Raw genomic sequence first — 17807 nt, forward strand, 5'->3', positions numbered from 1 at the left:
CTTTGATAGGATCCAGCAGGGCTCTTCTGATGTTCTTGCATCCACACTGGCTTGGCAGTTGTGCAAGTTCTTCAACCCTGGTTAACTATTGAGTCTTGCCTTCCCAGGATGCCCAGCTGATAAGACCATAACACAGGAGGTGCTTGATGATGAGCTGATGCCTCTTTATTACGATAACGAGGAATTACGCCAGTGCTTGGATGATGCAACCCTGGAGGCCAATCTCAACAAGATCTCAAGTTATGCTTTCACTGAGGAGCAGTTGATGGTGCTTAAAGAAAAGCTGGACCGGGTAATTGATGTTTTGGCTTTCATAGTTTGCTAAGAGGGGCATGGAACCAGGGCTTGAGTTCAGCCATTGCTCATCTGAGACTGCAGGCAAAGGAGAGTGGTCCAAGCAGATCAATAGATTGAGGCCGTGCATTCTCTCTCTCTCTCTCTCTCTCTCTCTCTCTCTCTCTCTCTCTCTCTGTCTCGTTCACTCTACCCCCACTCATTCATTGAGGTGAATGAGGCACTGCCCCACCAATCTCAGCCTACCCTCAGCAAGCCCTCTCCCTGCCTGTCTCCTGACTAGGAGCGAAAGTGGCACTGATTCCCTTTCCTTCCCCGTCTACCAGTTCCACCTGGTGCGCCAGCCGAGACCCTACCTGCCTGGCACTGTCTCGCCAGAGTGGTGCATGCTCTGGTTATCTCCCGCTTGGACTACTGCAATGCACTCTACGTAGGGCTACCTTTGAAGGTGACTCAGAAGCTGCAAATAATCCAGAATGCGGCCGCTAGTCTGGTGACCGCGAGTGGCTGCCGGTACTATAATACAACAGTCCTAAAGGATCTTCATTGGCTCCCAATGCATTTCCAAACACAATGAAAATGTTGGTGCTGACCTTTAAAGCCCTAAATGGCCTTGGCTTAGTATACCTGAAGGAGTGTCTCCACCTCCATTGCTCAGCCCAGACAATGAGGTTCTCCTCCAAGGGTCTTCTGCTGGTTCCCTCACTGTGAAAAGCAACGTTACAGGGAACCAGGAAGAGGGCCTTCTCGGTAGTGGCACCTGCCCTGTGGAACGCCCTCCCATCAGATGGCAAGGAAATAAACAACTATCTGACTTTTAGAAGACATCTGAAGGCAGCCCTGTTTAGGGAAGTTTTAAATGTTTATTGTTTTATCATGTTTTTACTATTCTGCTGCGAGCCACCCAGAGTGGCTGGGGAATCCTAGCCAGATGGGTTGGCTATAAGTTGTTGTTGTTGTTGTTGTTATTCCAGCCTGCCTTAGTCTCATGCAGCCTTGTTTCTGTTGTGCTCCAGTTCGTCCTCTGTGAAATGCCATGTTGTTTGCCTTGCTGTCATGAAATTATGTAACTAATGTAATATACATAGTTAACTGTGTAAGTTAGGTTGTTAATATGTTATTTCACCCCATTAATTCAGTGCAAAGGAAAGATAGTGCAAATTGCGGGGGGGGGGGGGCATAATCAGTTATGTGTTGTTTGTATATTGAAAGCTGTAACACCAGCAAATATCGATTGAATTCACTTGATTTTTGTTCTGCACACGGGTTGAAAAAGTGAACACCAGCCATTTCCTCTCCCCTTTTCTTCGTCATTCCCTAACATTCCTGCTTCTTACCTCCAACCCATCAGGGGGTGACTCTGCCTGTCATGGCCTCTGGAGTTGCCTATTGCTGATCTCCTCTGCATTCCTTCCCTCCAATCCTGAAGGGCACCAGCTCTCTCGCTCTCTTGTTCTCTCTCTCTCTCTCTCTCTCTCTCTCTCTCTCACAAACACACAGAGAGAGAGAGAGAGACAATAAGGCAATTTGTCTCCTGATGGATGTGTGCTCTGAGAAAGGGCAAGAGGTGCTCCAGTAGCGTTCATAAACACTGATTTTTATTTTGCAATTCCTACAGATCTATCCTGCTGGGTATCCCGATTCGGTTATCCGTAGCATGGGAAGCCTCCTCAGCCTAATGACTCCTGAGGATATTAAGAAATGGAAGTTCAGCTCACCAGACACCCTTGTTGCTTTGCTGGAGAACGCGCCCGATGATGAAGTGGTAACGTCAGCCTTAAAAGCACAGCCTCCCCAGATTTACTTCTTCCCCTCGTTTTCCAAACTAGAAGTTTATTTTGATTTTCATTCATTATTTCATTTGTGAATCGCTTCCCAGAAGCAAAATGTGAGGAAAACATTTTACATGCATAAAGAGGTGCATTTGGTTGCAAAGTTTTAGAGGGACGGCGCTAAAATACACAGAGGTTATGATGCCTCTGTTCTCCTCTGCTTTTTTAACAGGTGGTAAGGTTAATGAGTGGGTGGCGCTGTGGTCTAAACCACTGAGCCTAGGGATTGGAAGGTTGGCGGTTCGAATCCCCGCACCGGGGTGAGCTCCCGTTACTCGGTCCCAGCTCCTGCCAACCTAGCAGTTTGAAAGCACGCCAAAAAGTACAAGTAAATAAATAGGTACCGCTCCGGTGGGAAGGTAAATGGCATTTCCTTGTGCTGCTCTGGTTTCGGTGTTCCGTTGCACCAGAAGCAGCTCAGTCATGCTGGCCACATGACCCGGAAAAACTGTCTGCTGACAAACGTCAGCTCCCTCGGCCAGTAAAGCGAGATGAGTGCCACAACCCCAGAGTCGTTTGCGACTGGACTTAACTGTCAGAGATCCTTTACCTTTTTAAAGTGAATGAGTTGTTTCCCCTTCAGCCTACCCCAGTGCATTTTGGTGCCTCAGACCAGATTTCTGAATATTCAGAATACATAAAACGTTGCTAGAATGAGCCACAATGTGGAGACAGCACAGAGCATTCATAAGACTAGTTCAGCCGACCAAAATCCACTGGAAAAGTCATAGAAGTTGGCTCATAACATGTCGGACAACTGAGCCACCCTACTTCAATATTGCCTGATTGGCAGTTGCTCTCCGAGGTTTCAGGCAGGGGCCATTTCAGGCCATACCTAGAGATGCCATTGAGGATTAAAGCTGGGACCTTCTGCATGCCAAGCAGCTGCTCTGCAACTTTGCTGTGGAACATAGATGCTGCCTTATGTCCATCTAGCTCACTATTGCCTACACTGACTGGCAGCAGATCTCCAGAGTTACAGACAAATGACATTCCCAGTCCTACCTGGGACCTTCTGCATGCAAAGCAGGTGCTTTAGCACTGGGCTATGGCTATTTTATCTGAAAGCCACCTGAGTCCCTGTCTGGGGGAAAGGTGGGATATAAATAAATATAATAATAATAATAGCTCTTCCCCCAAAAATATAGATTTGCACAATGGCCCTGAAACCCATTGTTTTCAAAGGTTGCTCAGGTTTGTGCATTGGGGGTGCATGGCCACTGTGGTGAGACCCCTGAGAACATTTCCTTTTAGGACAAGGATAGAAATGGTAGAAATAGTAAAAGGTCAAAATAGTACACTTAGCTGAGTTTTGGCTAGTTCATTAAGCAGTGTCTTAGCTTTGCTCATGTAAGACATACTTACAAGCCAATCTGTTTTGGGTTGGAAATTATTTCTTTTAGGCCAGGGAGATTATTCAGCAATATGGCAAGTCCGGAGGCCAGTTTGATGCCACAGCTCTGGATGCTGTTGGGGGACGTTACATGTGCTCCTTGACCCAAGGCCAGCTTAAAACGATCACAGACAATGCTATCAAGTGAGTAAACTCCTTTAACACTCTTCATCTCTTAGCAAGAAAAGAGGTCCACTTTCAACTTAGCAAATGGCTTTTCCACAAAGAATACCAGGAACTGTAGTGAGGAGAGTCGTTAAGAGACCCGTAGTCCTCTCACGGTGCTACAATTCTCGAAGTTCCTTGGGAAGGTTATACCACTCTGGGAATTGTAGCTCTAGGAGGGGGAATATTGGTCCCCTAACATCTCTCAGCACCCTTAACAAACTACATCTCCCAGGATTCTTTGGGTGAAGCCATAACTGTTAAAGTGGTATCACAGCATTTTAAATGTATTGTCAAGTACGGGAGTTCCCCTCTCCCTTCTGGTAGTTCAACGATAAGAATTAATTAGCATTTGGTAGATTTATTGTCCTTTTATTACAGCATTATGTTGCAAGCACAAACAGGCAACCCTCCTCAAGGATATCAGTTACCTACTCTGACTCCTCCCCAGTTCCGCAGCAAGAAGTACACCAACGAGAATTTCCTCCCCCCCCCCCATCTCCTTTGTTTTCTGACATGCTCAGACCTCCGAGTTCGGGGGGAGGGAGGGGGTCTCCCCCACTCTTGATTGATGTATCGCCCAGCTGCTCCCTCCCTTCTGGTTGCTTAGCTACTATCTCATAGCTGGGTAGCTCCTCTCTCAACTGAGCAGCTTCTGATATCCCCCCTCCTCTTCTGTTAGGAGCTGATCTCCCTGTAATTGCATTCCCCAGTCTTCCGATCCAGACCAGCCCCTGACATGTATAGTGTGCAGGTGGGATGGTAATGGGAGAGGCAGAATCCAGGGATACAACTTGATTATTAAGATCCTGGGCTTTGTGGTCTTCCAGCGTGGGCCTTTAGGTTATGTGCATTACTGCAGTTTTATAGCACACAATTTCTCTTCACATATTGTATTTTATTCTGTTACAATTTGAATCCCATAGAATTCCAATCGTAATACAATATGGGAAATAAAAGAAGCAATTAAAGTACAACTAAAATTCAATATGCATATTCAGTGTAATGGATATGCAGTCTCCTGTCTTCACAAATCCACAAACATAAAGTGCATTGGGGTGGCCTTGGGCCAATCCCTGCCTCTCAGCCTAAACTACCTCACAGGGTTGTTGTGGGGATTAAATCAGACCCACCCTGGGGTCCTTGGAGAAAAAGGTGGGATATTAATGAAATAATATATAAACAACATACTGGTGACCCATGGACCACAGTTTGGGGGGCCCTGGAGGTTTATAAACAGAGGTTGGATGCCTGTTTTTCAGAGATTCTTTTGCTGTGATTCCTGCAATGGAGGGGTTGGACTAGATGACCCTTGGCGTCCGTTCCAACCCTAGAATTCTATGGTTCTATGACCTAGTGAGCTCAGCTCTTTGACCCCTTCATTCCAGTGAATAATAAGCAAAGCTGAGAGAAATGTGGAAGGGCTCGGAAACTCGCTCACCTCTTCTTTCCTCTCCCTCCTTGCCTTTCTTGACAGGAGTGCCAAGACCCTCAACATTGGTGGGTGTCCTCAAACTACCAAGGATATCCTGTACCCAAAAGCCAAGAGGGCTTACTCTGACCGACACAACGAGTTCCCTGCTTACTATAACCTCATCAAGCCGTACCTGGGTAAGTCACAGCATCATTTTCGGAAACACCTTTGCAGTCTAGGATGAGCATTGCAGTTTGTTGAAATGCAACTTGAAAGCAGCAGATCAGCTCATCCATTAGGGCAAATGGGGACACTGCCCCACTAATCTCAATCTGCCCTCCCGCCCACCTACTTACTTAGAGATGAAAGAATCTTTCAATTTAAAACAAATGCACATATTAGGGTATGTGCATAACAGCATAGTGAAAATAACATACAAAGATGCATTAGATTGGAGAAATTTTCTTGCAAGTATGCATATAGAATGCATATAGTTGTCACAACTGCATGCAACTCTTTATTAGGAGAAATTTGCACTAAAATTTTATGAGGGTGTTTTGTTTTGTTTTGTTTTGTTTTGTTTTGTTTTGTTTTGTTTTGTTTTGTTTTTAATAAAACCCACAAATGGATGCAGAAATGTAGAGAATTTAAGTTTGGAAAAATGAGAAACCAAGAGAACCGAAATTGGTATATTTGTCCATCCCTAGCCTTGAACACCACCATTATGTCTGGTTTGGATCAAATTTTATTTCCTCACCATCCCTATCTGCAGGACTGAGGAAATTAAAACAATGTTGTGGGTTTCATGGGGGTTGGTCTGGATGATACCCTGAGCCCCTTCTAATTCCTTGAGTGCTGTACTCAGTGAGGGTTAGAATCTAAGAGCAGAGGCTGCTGGCCTGGTCAGACAAGTTTATTTGTAAGACGGCGACCTTAGCTGGCCACTTAAGAGCATCCCAATAGAACGAGCTGGGTTGCAGGAGCTACAACTAAGTGATAGCGCCCTACAGGCTAATAGGTGGGCCTTTCCTCCAGCCCCCTCACCTAGCTGCTAGGCAGGAAAACAAGAGCCAGAGTAGCTGAACTGGGAACATTCTAGAAGCTGGAGGCACAGTGACATGCTTGCTCTGTGCTGGATCCAAAGCTGGGACTCCTGGAGAGTTTAAAGACACCGTGAAGAGTTGGGGACTTTCCACATGTAAAGAGTTGCCTTTATTAGGGAACTTTGCAATTGAGTTCTAAACATAACTAAAAGATCTCTTTCATTGACTCAAGAAAAGTTGGCAATGTATAACCATCAAGTTTTCACCAAATTTTCTTCTTACAGGAGGTGCTCCGGGTGAGGATCTGAGGGCACTCAGCAAAAATAATGTCAACATGGACATCAACACTTTCAAGGGCTTGCGAAAGGACGCTGTGATGGTGAGTGGGATAATGCCGTAGGGCTGAAGATGACAGGGCTGGCCAACCATGAGGCAAGGTGAGGCAGTTGCCTCAGACAGCAGATACGGCTCACGGCCATCTCCTCCACACCCTGCCTCCTCCTCCATGCCCGCCACCACCTAGTACAAGTCATTTTATTACAGTCAATGGCCAGTATCAAGGCAAATACACCAATTACAAAATTTAAAAACAAAATCAGATGATGTAAAATCACATATACATAAAAAAGGCAGTTCTAGGTCACCATTTATCAGTCAGAAAGGAAACCTTCTGACCTAGGAATGTCCATCGGTCGGTACATTACACTAATCCCACTAATCCTGGGTGCTAATTATTATAAGTCGTATTTTTATTGCTGCTGCACAAAACTTGGCCACCTTGAATGTTATAACAGGATTAATAGCTAGGATTTTAGGACAATAGCTAGGATAATATCTCTGGCCTCCTTTCGCTCCTGCCTTCAGCACAGGGTGGTTGTGGCTTCAGGGGGGGAGGCAACAGTGAGGGAGGGCTGTGGAAGAAGAGGGGGGGGGCTGCGGAAGATGAGGTAGAGGTGGGGGTGGTATTTTCTGTTTCTCCTGAAGCAGCAAAACATCCTGGGCTGGCTGTAGAAAGCAACCTTCAGAAAGAGCATCGAAATAAAATGAAATTAAATTTATCAGAGCACAATTCAGTCTTTGACTTCTCTATCAGTCCCTGGCGGATTTCTCTAGATCACACCCGAGCCTTCTCATGTAACTGTACTGGGAGTGGTGTTGCTAACAAACTTGCACCTACAGCAACAATCAGAACACTTTGGAAGTTCCTCTCAGTGAACGAAAGAGAGAAAGAGTGGGCCATATACACATACACACATATACATATATCCTTTGCCGCTTACATTCGCAGTTGGAGCTTTTGAATCCCAGCAGGGTAGACATTGCCTATAACCATCTCCCTTTGACTCATTTCACAGGAACTAAAACCCACCGATGTCAAACACTTGCTGGGGATTAATGTAGCAGAGCTGAAGACTCAAGAGAACGATCCCTTCGTAAGAGACTGGATCGTGAAGCAGAAGCAGTCCGAGCTGAACAGCCTGGACCTTGGGCTCCGAGGGGGGATCCCTGACGGATACATTGTTGTGCCTGACGAAGAAAAGAAACGTAAGAAACGGGGGGCATTTGCTTTCAAGGGGGTTTAAATTCCAATGATGTAGGAGGTAAATGATCCACAACTATAATAAAAGCTCTCCAGCTTGAGAATCAGTATATAGGAATTATGAAAATGTCTCCAGGTGTCTTTTTTGTGTATACAGTGGTACTTCTGGATACAAACTTAATTCGTTCTGGAGGTCCATTCTTAACCTGAAACTGTTCTTAACCTGAGGTACCACTTTAGCTAATGGGGCCTCCCGCTGCCGCCGCACCGCCACCATGCGATTTCCGTTCTCATCCTGGGGCAAAGTTCTCAACCCAAGGTACTACTTCCGGGTTAGCGGAGTCTGTAACCTGAGGTGTTTGTAATCCAAGGTACCACTGTACAGATATATGTACTACTTTATTTATTCATCATTTATTTATATTTGAAATCTGCCCTTCCTATAAGGAGTTCAGACAGTGCACATTCCCCGCCCTGCCCCCACTTTAATTGCATAACAACCCAGTAAGGTAGTGACTAGCCCAAAACCACCACAGAGTTAGATGGGATCCCAAAGGTTATCTAATTCAAACCACTGCATAAGCATCCCTGATCAATGGCCATCCAGGTTCTGTTTAAAAACTTCTTACAAAGGAGAACTGGCCACTTCCCAAGAGAGTCACTTCCACTGTCAACCAACTAAAACTGCTGGGAAATTCTTCCTTACGTTTAGCCAAAAATACCCTCTCTGCCCCATTAATTTTTTTTGTACTTTAAACCCATTGGTTTGAGTTCTACTCTGTGGAGCAACGAAAAGCTATTTTGCTCCATCATCACTATGACTGACAACTCTTCTGAATGTTTGGAGATGGCTGCCATATCGTGTCTTAATCCCGTCTTCTCCAAGTGTACACACCATGCACTTAAATCTCATTTAAATCAGATTGCCTCTCTCAAAAACGCATGGGTACTGCTGTTTGTTCAGGGTGCTGGGAATTGTAGCTCTGCGGGTGGGGGGTACACTACAGTTCCCAGGATTCTTTGGGTGGGAGCCATGTATGACTTGTCTCCCGGAGACAAGGGCTATTAATTAATACTAGCCATGATGGTTGTAAGGGACGCAGGTGGTGCTGTGGGTAAAACCTCAGTGCCTAGGACTTGCCGATCGTATGGTCGGCGGTTCGAATCCCCGCGGCGGGGTGAGCTCCCGTCGTTCGGTCCCAGCTCCTGCCCACCTAGCAGTTCAAAAGCACCCCTAAGTGCAAGTAGATAAATAGGTAGCGCTTTATAGCGGGAAGGTAAACAGCGTTTCCGTGCGCTGCGCTGGTGCTGTTTCGCCAGAGCAGCTTCACCACGCTGGCCACGTGACCCGGAAGTGTCTTCGGACAGCGCTGGCTCCCGGCCTCTTAAGCGAGATGAGCACGCAACCCCAGAGTCGGTCACAACTGGCCCGTACGGGCAGGGGTATCTTTACCTTTATGGTGGTTGTGCTCTACCACCATGGTTCTGAACACCAGTTACTAGAAGCCGCAGAAGGGGAGAGTTGCTGTTGCACTCAGAGGTCCTGTTTGTGGGCTACACATTGAGGCATCTGGTTGGCCCCATGACAACAGGATGCTGGACTAGACAGGGCATTGGCCTGATCCAGCAGGCTCTTCTTAGCTTCCTGTGCCTGTCCCCTTCTGCTTCAGAGTTCTCACTCTTTCTCCTGGAAGATGAGGAATCTGACTATAGAGTCATAACGATGTTGTTTCTTGTTTCTCCAGAGACCTCCGGAGCGCCCCGTGCCGCCACCATTGCCCATCTCCTGCACCTCTTCCCTGCGTTCCTCCTGACTCTGTTGCTGGCTTCTTTCCTTTCATGAAACTCTCCTGCTCTAATCAAAAAACGGGCAATGTGGTAATGATGATCGATCTCATTTTGCTGCCATTTTCTATCAACTTTCAACTTTGCCTGTGGTGGGAAGAACAAGAATACCCTTAGGGAAGTGGGTGAAGGAGATTATTTTAGGAAGTCAAACAGAATCCGTTCCGGAAGTCCATTCGACTTCCAAAACGTTCGGAAGCTGCGTTGGATGTTTGGGTTCCAAAGACCGTTCGCAAACCGGAACACTCACTTCCGGGTTTGCAGCATTCAGGAGCCAAAACGTTTGACTCTCAAGGTGTTTGGGATCCAAAGTGCAACTGTGTGTGTGTATATATACAGACATACATATATAGATATGTAAGCCACCCTGGGATCTTAGGGTAAAGGATGGGTGTTTAATAAATAATAATAATATGTAGAATGCTTCATTCATGCAGCAATATCATTTGCAAAGTAGGAGCTTCATAGCCTGAGCTATGATGAGACACCAGGACCTGTATAAATTATGCAGATAATGTAGAATTAGCTGCTTTTGTCCAACTTACATGGTTTGTTTCTGTAAGCTATAGGGGGTGCAGCAAGGAGCAACCTTGAGCTCTAAAGCACCACCTTCTGAAGTGCTGGCTGCTCATTCTACACAGTCCCTGGGCTTTAAGCTTAACCTGGCAATGCCCAAATATTTTCAAGCAGAAAGGCCACAGCTCAGTGGGTAGAGTGGGTGATTGGCACACAGAAGACCCCAGGTTCAATGGCACTTCCAAGCAAGGCTAGTAGAGAACCACACCTGAAATCCTGGGGAGCTGCTCCCAGTCAGTGTAGAGAATAGTGAGTTAGTCGGACCAGTAGTCTGACCTACGTTCCTCTGCCTTTGACAAACAGGGAAGGGGTGGGAATTAAATCTGCAGTCCTTGGGATTTTGTGCAACACAGCGTTGCATACTTCTCACTTTCTCTGAGCTCGAAAGAAATTTCAGGAGCAGGTTTAGAGGGTTGCTTTTCTTTCAGAGGAGAGCGTACGCATGTGTTGTGTTGAGGTTAGAGCTAGATGAATTTGTCAGTTTCCATTTCCTCCCTCTGTTTCTCAATCTTCCGGTCTTAAATTGAGTTTATCACATTTCTGCATCAGTTTCCAGTATTCCAATATTTCAGAATTTAGTTTGCTTGCAAAAATATACTATGAGAAATGCAGTTTCGCCTAATATGGGGAAGGACCACAGCTCAATTGTAGAGCATCTGCTTTGCATGCAGAAGGCACCAGGTTGAATCCCCATGGCATCTCCAGATGGGGATGGGCTGGGAAAGACTCCCTGCTTAAAACCCTGGAGAGATACTGCCAGTCAGTGTGGACAATACTGAGCTAGATGAACCAGTGGTCCAACTCAGTATCTGGTAGCTTCCTGTGTAATATGATGCACGCTGGTTTGTTATTTCACTTATATATGCATTTTTGTTTGGGGAACTAAATTCAGAGCAGTAGCAAATTTTGAAACCTAGCTTTGTTTCAGTCACATCCTGCTTCAGGAAGTGTGAATTAATTTCAGTTTATTAACAGAGAGAAGAGATAGAAAGGAAATGGGCTACTCCAAGCATTATCAGCATCCTAAAAATCAGCAACAACCCATTATTTTCCTCAAGGCTGCTTCTACCCAGTTAACTCCAGTGACATGAAGTCTGCTTTTCTTGCAAAATATGCAAAAGCTGTCTTTTTCAGTCCTCTTTCCCCACTGCAGATGAAGAGAACCTTCATGCTTAAGCAAAAATCCCCTTTAGCTACCAAGAAAGATAAAACTTTCCATGTTAGACCAATGAGTCCAGGGCCAGCCCCAAACATTTTGAAACCTGAGGCAAAACAAAAAATGGCGCTCCCCTCCCCACCGGGGATGAAGATGGGAGTGAAGATTGACATCAGGAGCAAAGGAGAACTAAAGTTCTATATTGCGATCCACTGCCCCTCTGAATCCTGCCGCCTGAGGCAGTTGCCTCAACTTACCCCATGGGTGGGTCAGCCCTGAATGAGTCCATAGGATTTCCTAATGCCACACACAATCCTTGCAGTATGATTGTTGATGCACAGAATGCAGTCATATGATCAATCAGCTGACCAGAAGTGCCTTCACCACAGCAGACATCCCGAAGTCTCCAGAAATCTCATAGTCAGTCCAGCTAACCAAGAGAGTAAAGGGAAATGCTGTGGTTGGAACTGTCTTGGGCCATGAAGAAGAACCTGCTGAGCTCAAGACTTCTTTCTAACCAGGGGGAAGACACCAGTCAGCTGACTGGTCCTGTCACTATGCACCAACTGGGTGAGCAAGTGAGATGGACTTGGAAGGCATTGTTGCAGCCTTCTGGACAAGCATTGCAAGCTGATTCTAGCCCTGGGAAGAGAGGGGCTTACGTCAGTCTAGCAGGGGAGGCTTCTCTTGAGGACTAGGTGCCTGCTTGCTTCGTAAATTGTTTGCTGGGAAAATGTGAAAGGGCTGCAACTCAAAGGCAGGCGGGTTGGGGATAGGTGTTAGAAAAGGGTAAGACAATAACAGAAAATCCGCTGGGGAAGGCTAAGGACACCCGATGCTATATAACCTGTTCTTTTGACTCATATAAATGGCTTATATGTATTGTGCAAAATAAACATCTGGTCATCCTCCCTAATATGGCTGCTGTGTCTTTGGCATTCCTGGTGTAAGATGTCACACTGACTTCTAAAACAGGGCTGGGGAACCTCAGGCACAGGGTCACATGTGTGCGCCCCCTACCTCATGCCTCTCTATATGGACCTCAGGATTCTCCAAGCCTCCCCAGACCACACCCCCTGTCCCTAGGCCACACCCACCAGCGCCCCTGCCTCACACCCTCCAGTGCTCTGGCATGACTGGAATGTTTCCTTGAACTCTGATAATGCCTCTTGCTTGCCTCGATGGAGGAAAGAGAGAGTGGGTGTGTTGAATGTAGCCTACTGTACAAAGGGTCATATCCACCACTGTGCCCACTTTTTCTTCTGGCCTGCCCATCTTCGCTCCTTCCTCACTGCCTGTGTTGGAGTTGTCCTTTGGGAACTCCCTTAAAAGGAGGAACGGAGAACCTGCAGCACTCTAGAAGCTGTCAAAATATAATGCAGAGGTATAACTTGACCTAGGAGGAACATAATTCTGCATTTTATAATTTGTTCCTCACCCCCACTTCACTCTAATTTTAGCCACTAGGGGTTGTTAAAGTTCATTTGGGCCTCAGTTTGCATGGTTGTGTAGACATTGTGTCAAAAACTGTGTTGATATATGTATTCAATTTATTTCCCCCACTCTCCAGCCCTTCTGCCTCCCACCCCAGCATTCCAAAGGGGGGGGATGTGTAAACATCAAAGCCGGTCAAAATTTAAACCAATTTTTAAATTTATTTTTTAACACGTTATTGAAATTAAACAGAAAGTCATTTCCGCAGAAAGCAACTTTGTGACATTAAGGAACTTGAACAATTTAAGAGGGAGAGGGGAAACAGCTGGACTTTTTTAAGATCAATGAGCATGAGATTTAGAGAGGTATACAATGGAGTCTGGAAGTTATATCAATTAAGAGCTTCAGGTGAGCTTTCCATTACTTCTATCAGAACCTAAAACTCTTTCAGTGGTAAAGAGGAAGGGGTGATATTTGTCATTTTGGATTCCATCAGTTTCTCATTTTTCTAATCAAGTTCTGTTCCCCACATTTCCATATCAGTTTGCAATTATTTTTTCAGCATTGTAATATTAATTTATATGAACATACACATTTTTGCAAAGCAATTTCCCCCTTGCATTTCCACGTGTTATTTTTTGATAATATATGCATTTTTATTCACACTTTACCCTTGTTTATGCATTGTTGTACATATTACTTGGAAAACCGCTTTGCAAAATCTGGAAAAGTGAATTCCAAAGGATGGCTGAGTTTCCGTTCGCGTATTGTTTTGCAAAATGCAAAGTAAGTGGCTTCATCTTTAAATGCAAACTACGGTAAATCACATTTGTCTCCCATTCTTCAATGTGACTAATGTCACATCTGGATCATGGCAGTTTTGAATAAGGACACACTCAGTATTCCCACCTTCTGAATTCAACAGTTGGGCAGAAATCTGTTGTTGTTTATTATCAGCCACTGCAAGTTTCTCAAGCTTCTGGTTTTGGTGATTGGTACCTGATGTTCCCTGAAACTTTGGCCAACATGCTACAGGCAAGTCCAATGAAAATACCTATTGCTAATACGCAGTATAGCACAAAATATACAGAGTTCTTATTTAGGGTTAACATAGGATTAAGATGCCTCCTTCCTTTCAAGGTAGTGCCTCTGCTGCACAATAATCAACTTTCCCCAGCATTCAAGACACTGGATGCTTCCAAGCAGTTTCTGTTTTCGGATGAGGTTCAGTCACATGCCAGAAAATTCAGGTTGCGTAATTATAGGTGGATGGGACTCAGACCTTGGGCTGTAGGCTGCCCACAAAGGGAAGGAAGAACTGAGAAGGGACATGTCAATTTGAGTTCCCTCAGTTCTCATTTTTTCAATCTTAAATTCAATCGTCCACATTTCTACAAAAATTTGACATTATTTTTTTAAAAAACCATAATGTACTCTTTGTGCATTTATCCTAATAAACACATTTTTCTATGCATCTTTGACTCAAGCACATGTTTTGCAAGCAATGTTCCCTAATACAATGCGTTTTTTAAATATTAGTTTCATTTTAATGCACAATTATCCAAAATAGATGCATTTTTGTAAACGTGAGTCGGTTGGAGCACTAGATTGCAAAATTCAGAGAAGTGCAAATTTCAAAGGATGGCTGTGTTTCAGTTTTTGCATTGATTCAGAAAGTGCAGACTTTAAATGTGAACTGAATGAAACAGAACTGGGTCTCTGAATAGAACAGCCTGGCCACTTAACCAGCACAAGCAGGGCCTGGGTGAGACAGGAGTCCACTCTCCACATGTGATTTGCAGCAACTGGTATTCAGAGGCAGACTGTCTCCAACAGTGGAAGCAAAAGACAGCCATCATGACTAGTAGCCAAGGGGCAGAGAAAGCGGTTTGCTTTCTGCTAGGTTCCCAACTCTTCAAGCTGACTGATGGGTGGGCTGAGCAAAGCCAGTCTTCTTGCTTCCCCTTGCTCGGAACCAACCTGAGGTGCTGATGGTGCAGTTCTGGTTACTAACACCGGCCCAGAAAGGAATTCAGGAGCACAGCTGTTCCAGGAGGCTCAACAGACCAGGATCCAGCATGCACAGAGGACAGGAAAGATGGTGCTGGATCTCAGCACTACCTTGAGTGTGGAAGTGTCACCATAACAAAATGAGGGTAGAGAGAAACACAGCAGCTTTGCAGCAGGCAAAATTTGCATTAGGCACAGGGCAGTTACTATGCACATAAAAGTCAGAAGAGACCCACAGTCCAGAGAGCATTGGCGTTTGATCCATGGGTTCCAAACGGCTCCCCTTGTAGAACGTCAAAGCTCTTGCCTTTGCCGTCCCCAGTTACTGCCGGGAGGTGCAAGGAAGCAAAAATACCCTCAGAGAAGCCTCCTCTGAAGTGGGATTCCAACCACAAGGGACAATGTCAGAAGAAGACAGGTGGAGGTTAAGCTGGAAGATGATCCTGGATGGAGAAAGCAGAGGGGTAATTCAAATGAGCCACTGTTGTTTTTGCATTCAAGATCCTCAGATTTGCTAGAGGACTGGAAATTCTACACTGTAAATGCCCTTTCCTCACCATGGATTATGCAAAAAATAATGTACAAAATAGAGATCAGATTTCTATAACCTAGGGTTTTGTTCTAAGCTTCAGACACTTTGGAGGAGCCTCCATAGACCCACTAGGCCTCGGAGGGGAACCAAATCCACCTTTTCTGGGCCAAATATCACATATGTAGCCTTAAGGGCTGTTGTTTTCAGAACATAAGAGCTGTTCTGTGAAAGATGATGTACATCAAATTTTGAATGAACTTGAATGCACTTTCTCACCCTCCCCTGCTAATATGCCTGGTGTTATTAGGTAAGTCTGTTCAGCCACAGCCTTTTCAGTGGAAGGAAAGCTGCCTTGCACCACATCAGACCATCCAGCTCAGTATTGCCTACACTGATTGGCAGCGGCATTCCAGAGTGTTAGGCATTGGACATACTGAGCTCTAACTGGAGATTCCGGGAATTGAACCAGGGACTTTCTGCATACAAAGCAGATGCTCTACCACTGAGCCATGGCCCTTCCTCATAATTTAGAACATTGTTTCCCCCCGATAAGTCAGTCTAGTCCCTTCACAGAGGTCATTCCACCATGAAGGTGCTATTAAGGTAGAGATTCCCTGCCCTTAGACATGATAGATATTTAGCAGATATTTAAATCATAGGCACTTACCACTTAGCGGCTGAAGATTGATGTAGCCATTGGGTGTTGGCTGCAATGGTGGTTTCGTTCTCGAAGGTGTTCTGCTGGTGGCTCTCCTTGTGGTTTGAGGTGAGACGGGCCCTAGTGAGACTCCTGTCTTAGGGGATGTTTCTGGGACATGAACGGTAGTCTTGCTTGAAGCAGTTGACATCGTTTCCTTCATTTTTGTGACAGCACTGAGAGGTGCTGGGGTTGTGGCATTTGGCATGGGCTTAGGTGGTGCTGAAGGCCTTTCAGAAGATGTAGCAGTCATGCCAGGCATAGCGGAAGTTCCATTGCTGGTGCCAACTGTGGTTGCATTTGCACTATGAGTGTGGTTTGTGCTGATGGCAGGTGTGTGGGAAACAGTTGCACTGATGACAGTAGTCACATTGGTGACAGAGGTAAGGAGACCTGTATCGTTGATCGTGGTGGTGTCGGAGGCTGGTGTGGTGTTGATGGCAGCAGTCAGATTGGTCTCCATTGCAGTGGTAGGAAGACTTGTATCATTGATTGTGGTGGAGTTGGAGGCTGGTGTGGTGTTGGTGGCAGCAGTCAGGTTGGTCTCCATTGTAGTGATAAGGAGACTTGTATCGTTGAACGTGGTGGTGTCAGACGCTGGTGTGGTGTTGATGGTGGCAGTCAGGTTGGTCTCCATTGCAGTAGTAGGGAGACTTGTATCGTTGAACGTGGTGGTGTCAGACGCTGGTGTGGTGTTGGTGGCAGCAGTCAGGTTGGCCTCCATTGCAGTAGTAGGGAGACTTGTATCGCTGATCGCGGTGGTGTCAGAGGCTGGTGTGGTGTTGGTGGAGGCAGTCAGGTTTGTGTCCACTGCAGTGGTAGGGAGACTTGTATCATTGATTGTGGTGGAGTTGGAGGCTGGTGTGGTGTTGCCAGTCACGTTGATGCCTGTTGCAGAGGTAGGGTCAGGTATTCCACTGACAGTATCATTTGAGGCAGTTGTGACACTGGAGGAGGTAGCCATTATTTTGGTGGAAACTGCAATGGTGGAGTCTATCGGGATGGTAGGAAAAGTCGTGCTATCAGTTCCGGTGTCGTTGGAATCTGCTGAACCTCTGTCAGAGGTAGTTGTGTTGACATCTCTTGCTGTGGGAGGGGCCGATGTTCCACTGATGGTATCATCTGAAGTAGCTGTGACACTGGATGAGATAGCTGGAGCTTGGGTGGAGAAAGCAACTCTGGGATCTATGGCGACCCTTGTGTGGGTAATGTTGGTGGAGACAAAAGAGGTTTCATTGGCCGCAGTGCTGGTTTCAAAGAGTGGTGTTGAAAGGGGTTGCATAGCAGCACTGCTGCTGGAGAACACTGCTGCATTGTCACCAGAGGTCACTGAGTCACTTGTGGCAAATGAGGTTGACCCCGTACTGGGAGCAGTAGGAGGATCAGCTGTTGGAGTGTCAATGGGTGTTGTAGACTCGGAGGCATCTGCTACTGTGATGCTGGTTGCTGTGGAGGACAGAGAGGTCATCCCTCCTCTCAGACCAATCTCAAGAGTGTCCAGCTCAGACTGAAAATGGCTCTTGATCCACAGGGCTACCGAAGGATCATTCTCAACTTCTTTCAAATCAGGCAAATTTACACCAAGCAACCCTTTCACATCCTGGACGCTCAGTTTCTGCAATACATTTGTGATACCTTTGCTCATTCGAGAAGGTCCCTGTGTTTTAATTATGATTTCCCCCAGAAAATGACCTTTCTAGTCTGCTCTTGCTTCTCTCCACTTTAAAAGCATTAGAAATGCAAGCCTGGGACTACACTACAAGCCAGCATCAGTTCCAATACTCTTCTATTATCGTAGCATCTCCTATTACAGTTTGATGTGGGTGGCGTGAGAATGAGAATCCTCTGTTAGAGACCCTGCACCCCATATCATGGA

General features: G+C 45.8%; 2 protein-coding genes across 2 annotated transcripts in view; one reads left to right on the top strand and one right to left on the bottom strand.

Annotated features, from left to right (window-relative positions):
- MSLN (mesothelin) overlaps positions 1 to 12165 on the top strand; it is a 32782-nt gene extending 20617 nt beyond the window's left edge. Inside the window, exons 14-20 of the mRNA XM_080981905.1 lie at positions 108 to 292; positions 1913 to 2059; positions 3530 to 3663; positions 5162 to 5295; positions 6426 to 6520; positions 7497 to 7686; positions 9427 to 12165. Coding sequence (XP_080838031.1) covers positions 108 to 292; positions 1913 to 2059; positions 3530 to 3663; positions 5162 to 5295; positions 6426 to 6520; positions 7497 to 7686; positions 9427 to 9524 — 983 coding nt within the window. The 3' untranslated portion in view covers positions 9525 to 12165. The remainder of the gene's footprint in view (positions 1 to 107; positions 293 to 1912; positions 2060 to 3529; positions 3664 to 5161; positions 5296 to 6425; positions 6521 to 7496; positions 7687 to 9426) is intronic.
- Positions 12166 to 12937: 772 nt separating this feature from the next.
- The window catches only part of LOC308463337 (uncharacterized protein), a 34017-nt gene continuing 29147 nt past the window's right edge, over positions 12938 to 17807 (bottom strand). The window contains exons 32-33 of the mRNA XM_080981619.1: positions 15902 to 17546; positions 12938 to 15145 (exon numbers count right to left, since the gene is read on the bottom strand). Coding sequence (XP_080837745.1) covers positions 15060 to 15145; positions 15902 to 17546 — 1731 coding nt within the window. The 3' untranslated portion in view covers positions 12938 to 15059. The remainder of the gene's footprint in view (positions 15146 to 15901; positions 17547 to 17807) is intronic.

Source organism: Podarcis pityusensis, assembly GCF_964106645.2.
Source record: "Podarcis pityusensis genome assembly, chromosome: 14".
NCBI classification, from domain to species: domain Eukaryota; kingdom Metazoa; phylum Chordata; class Lepidosauria; order Squamata; family Lacertidae; genus Podarcis; species Podarcis pityusensis.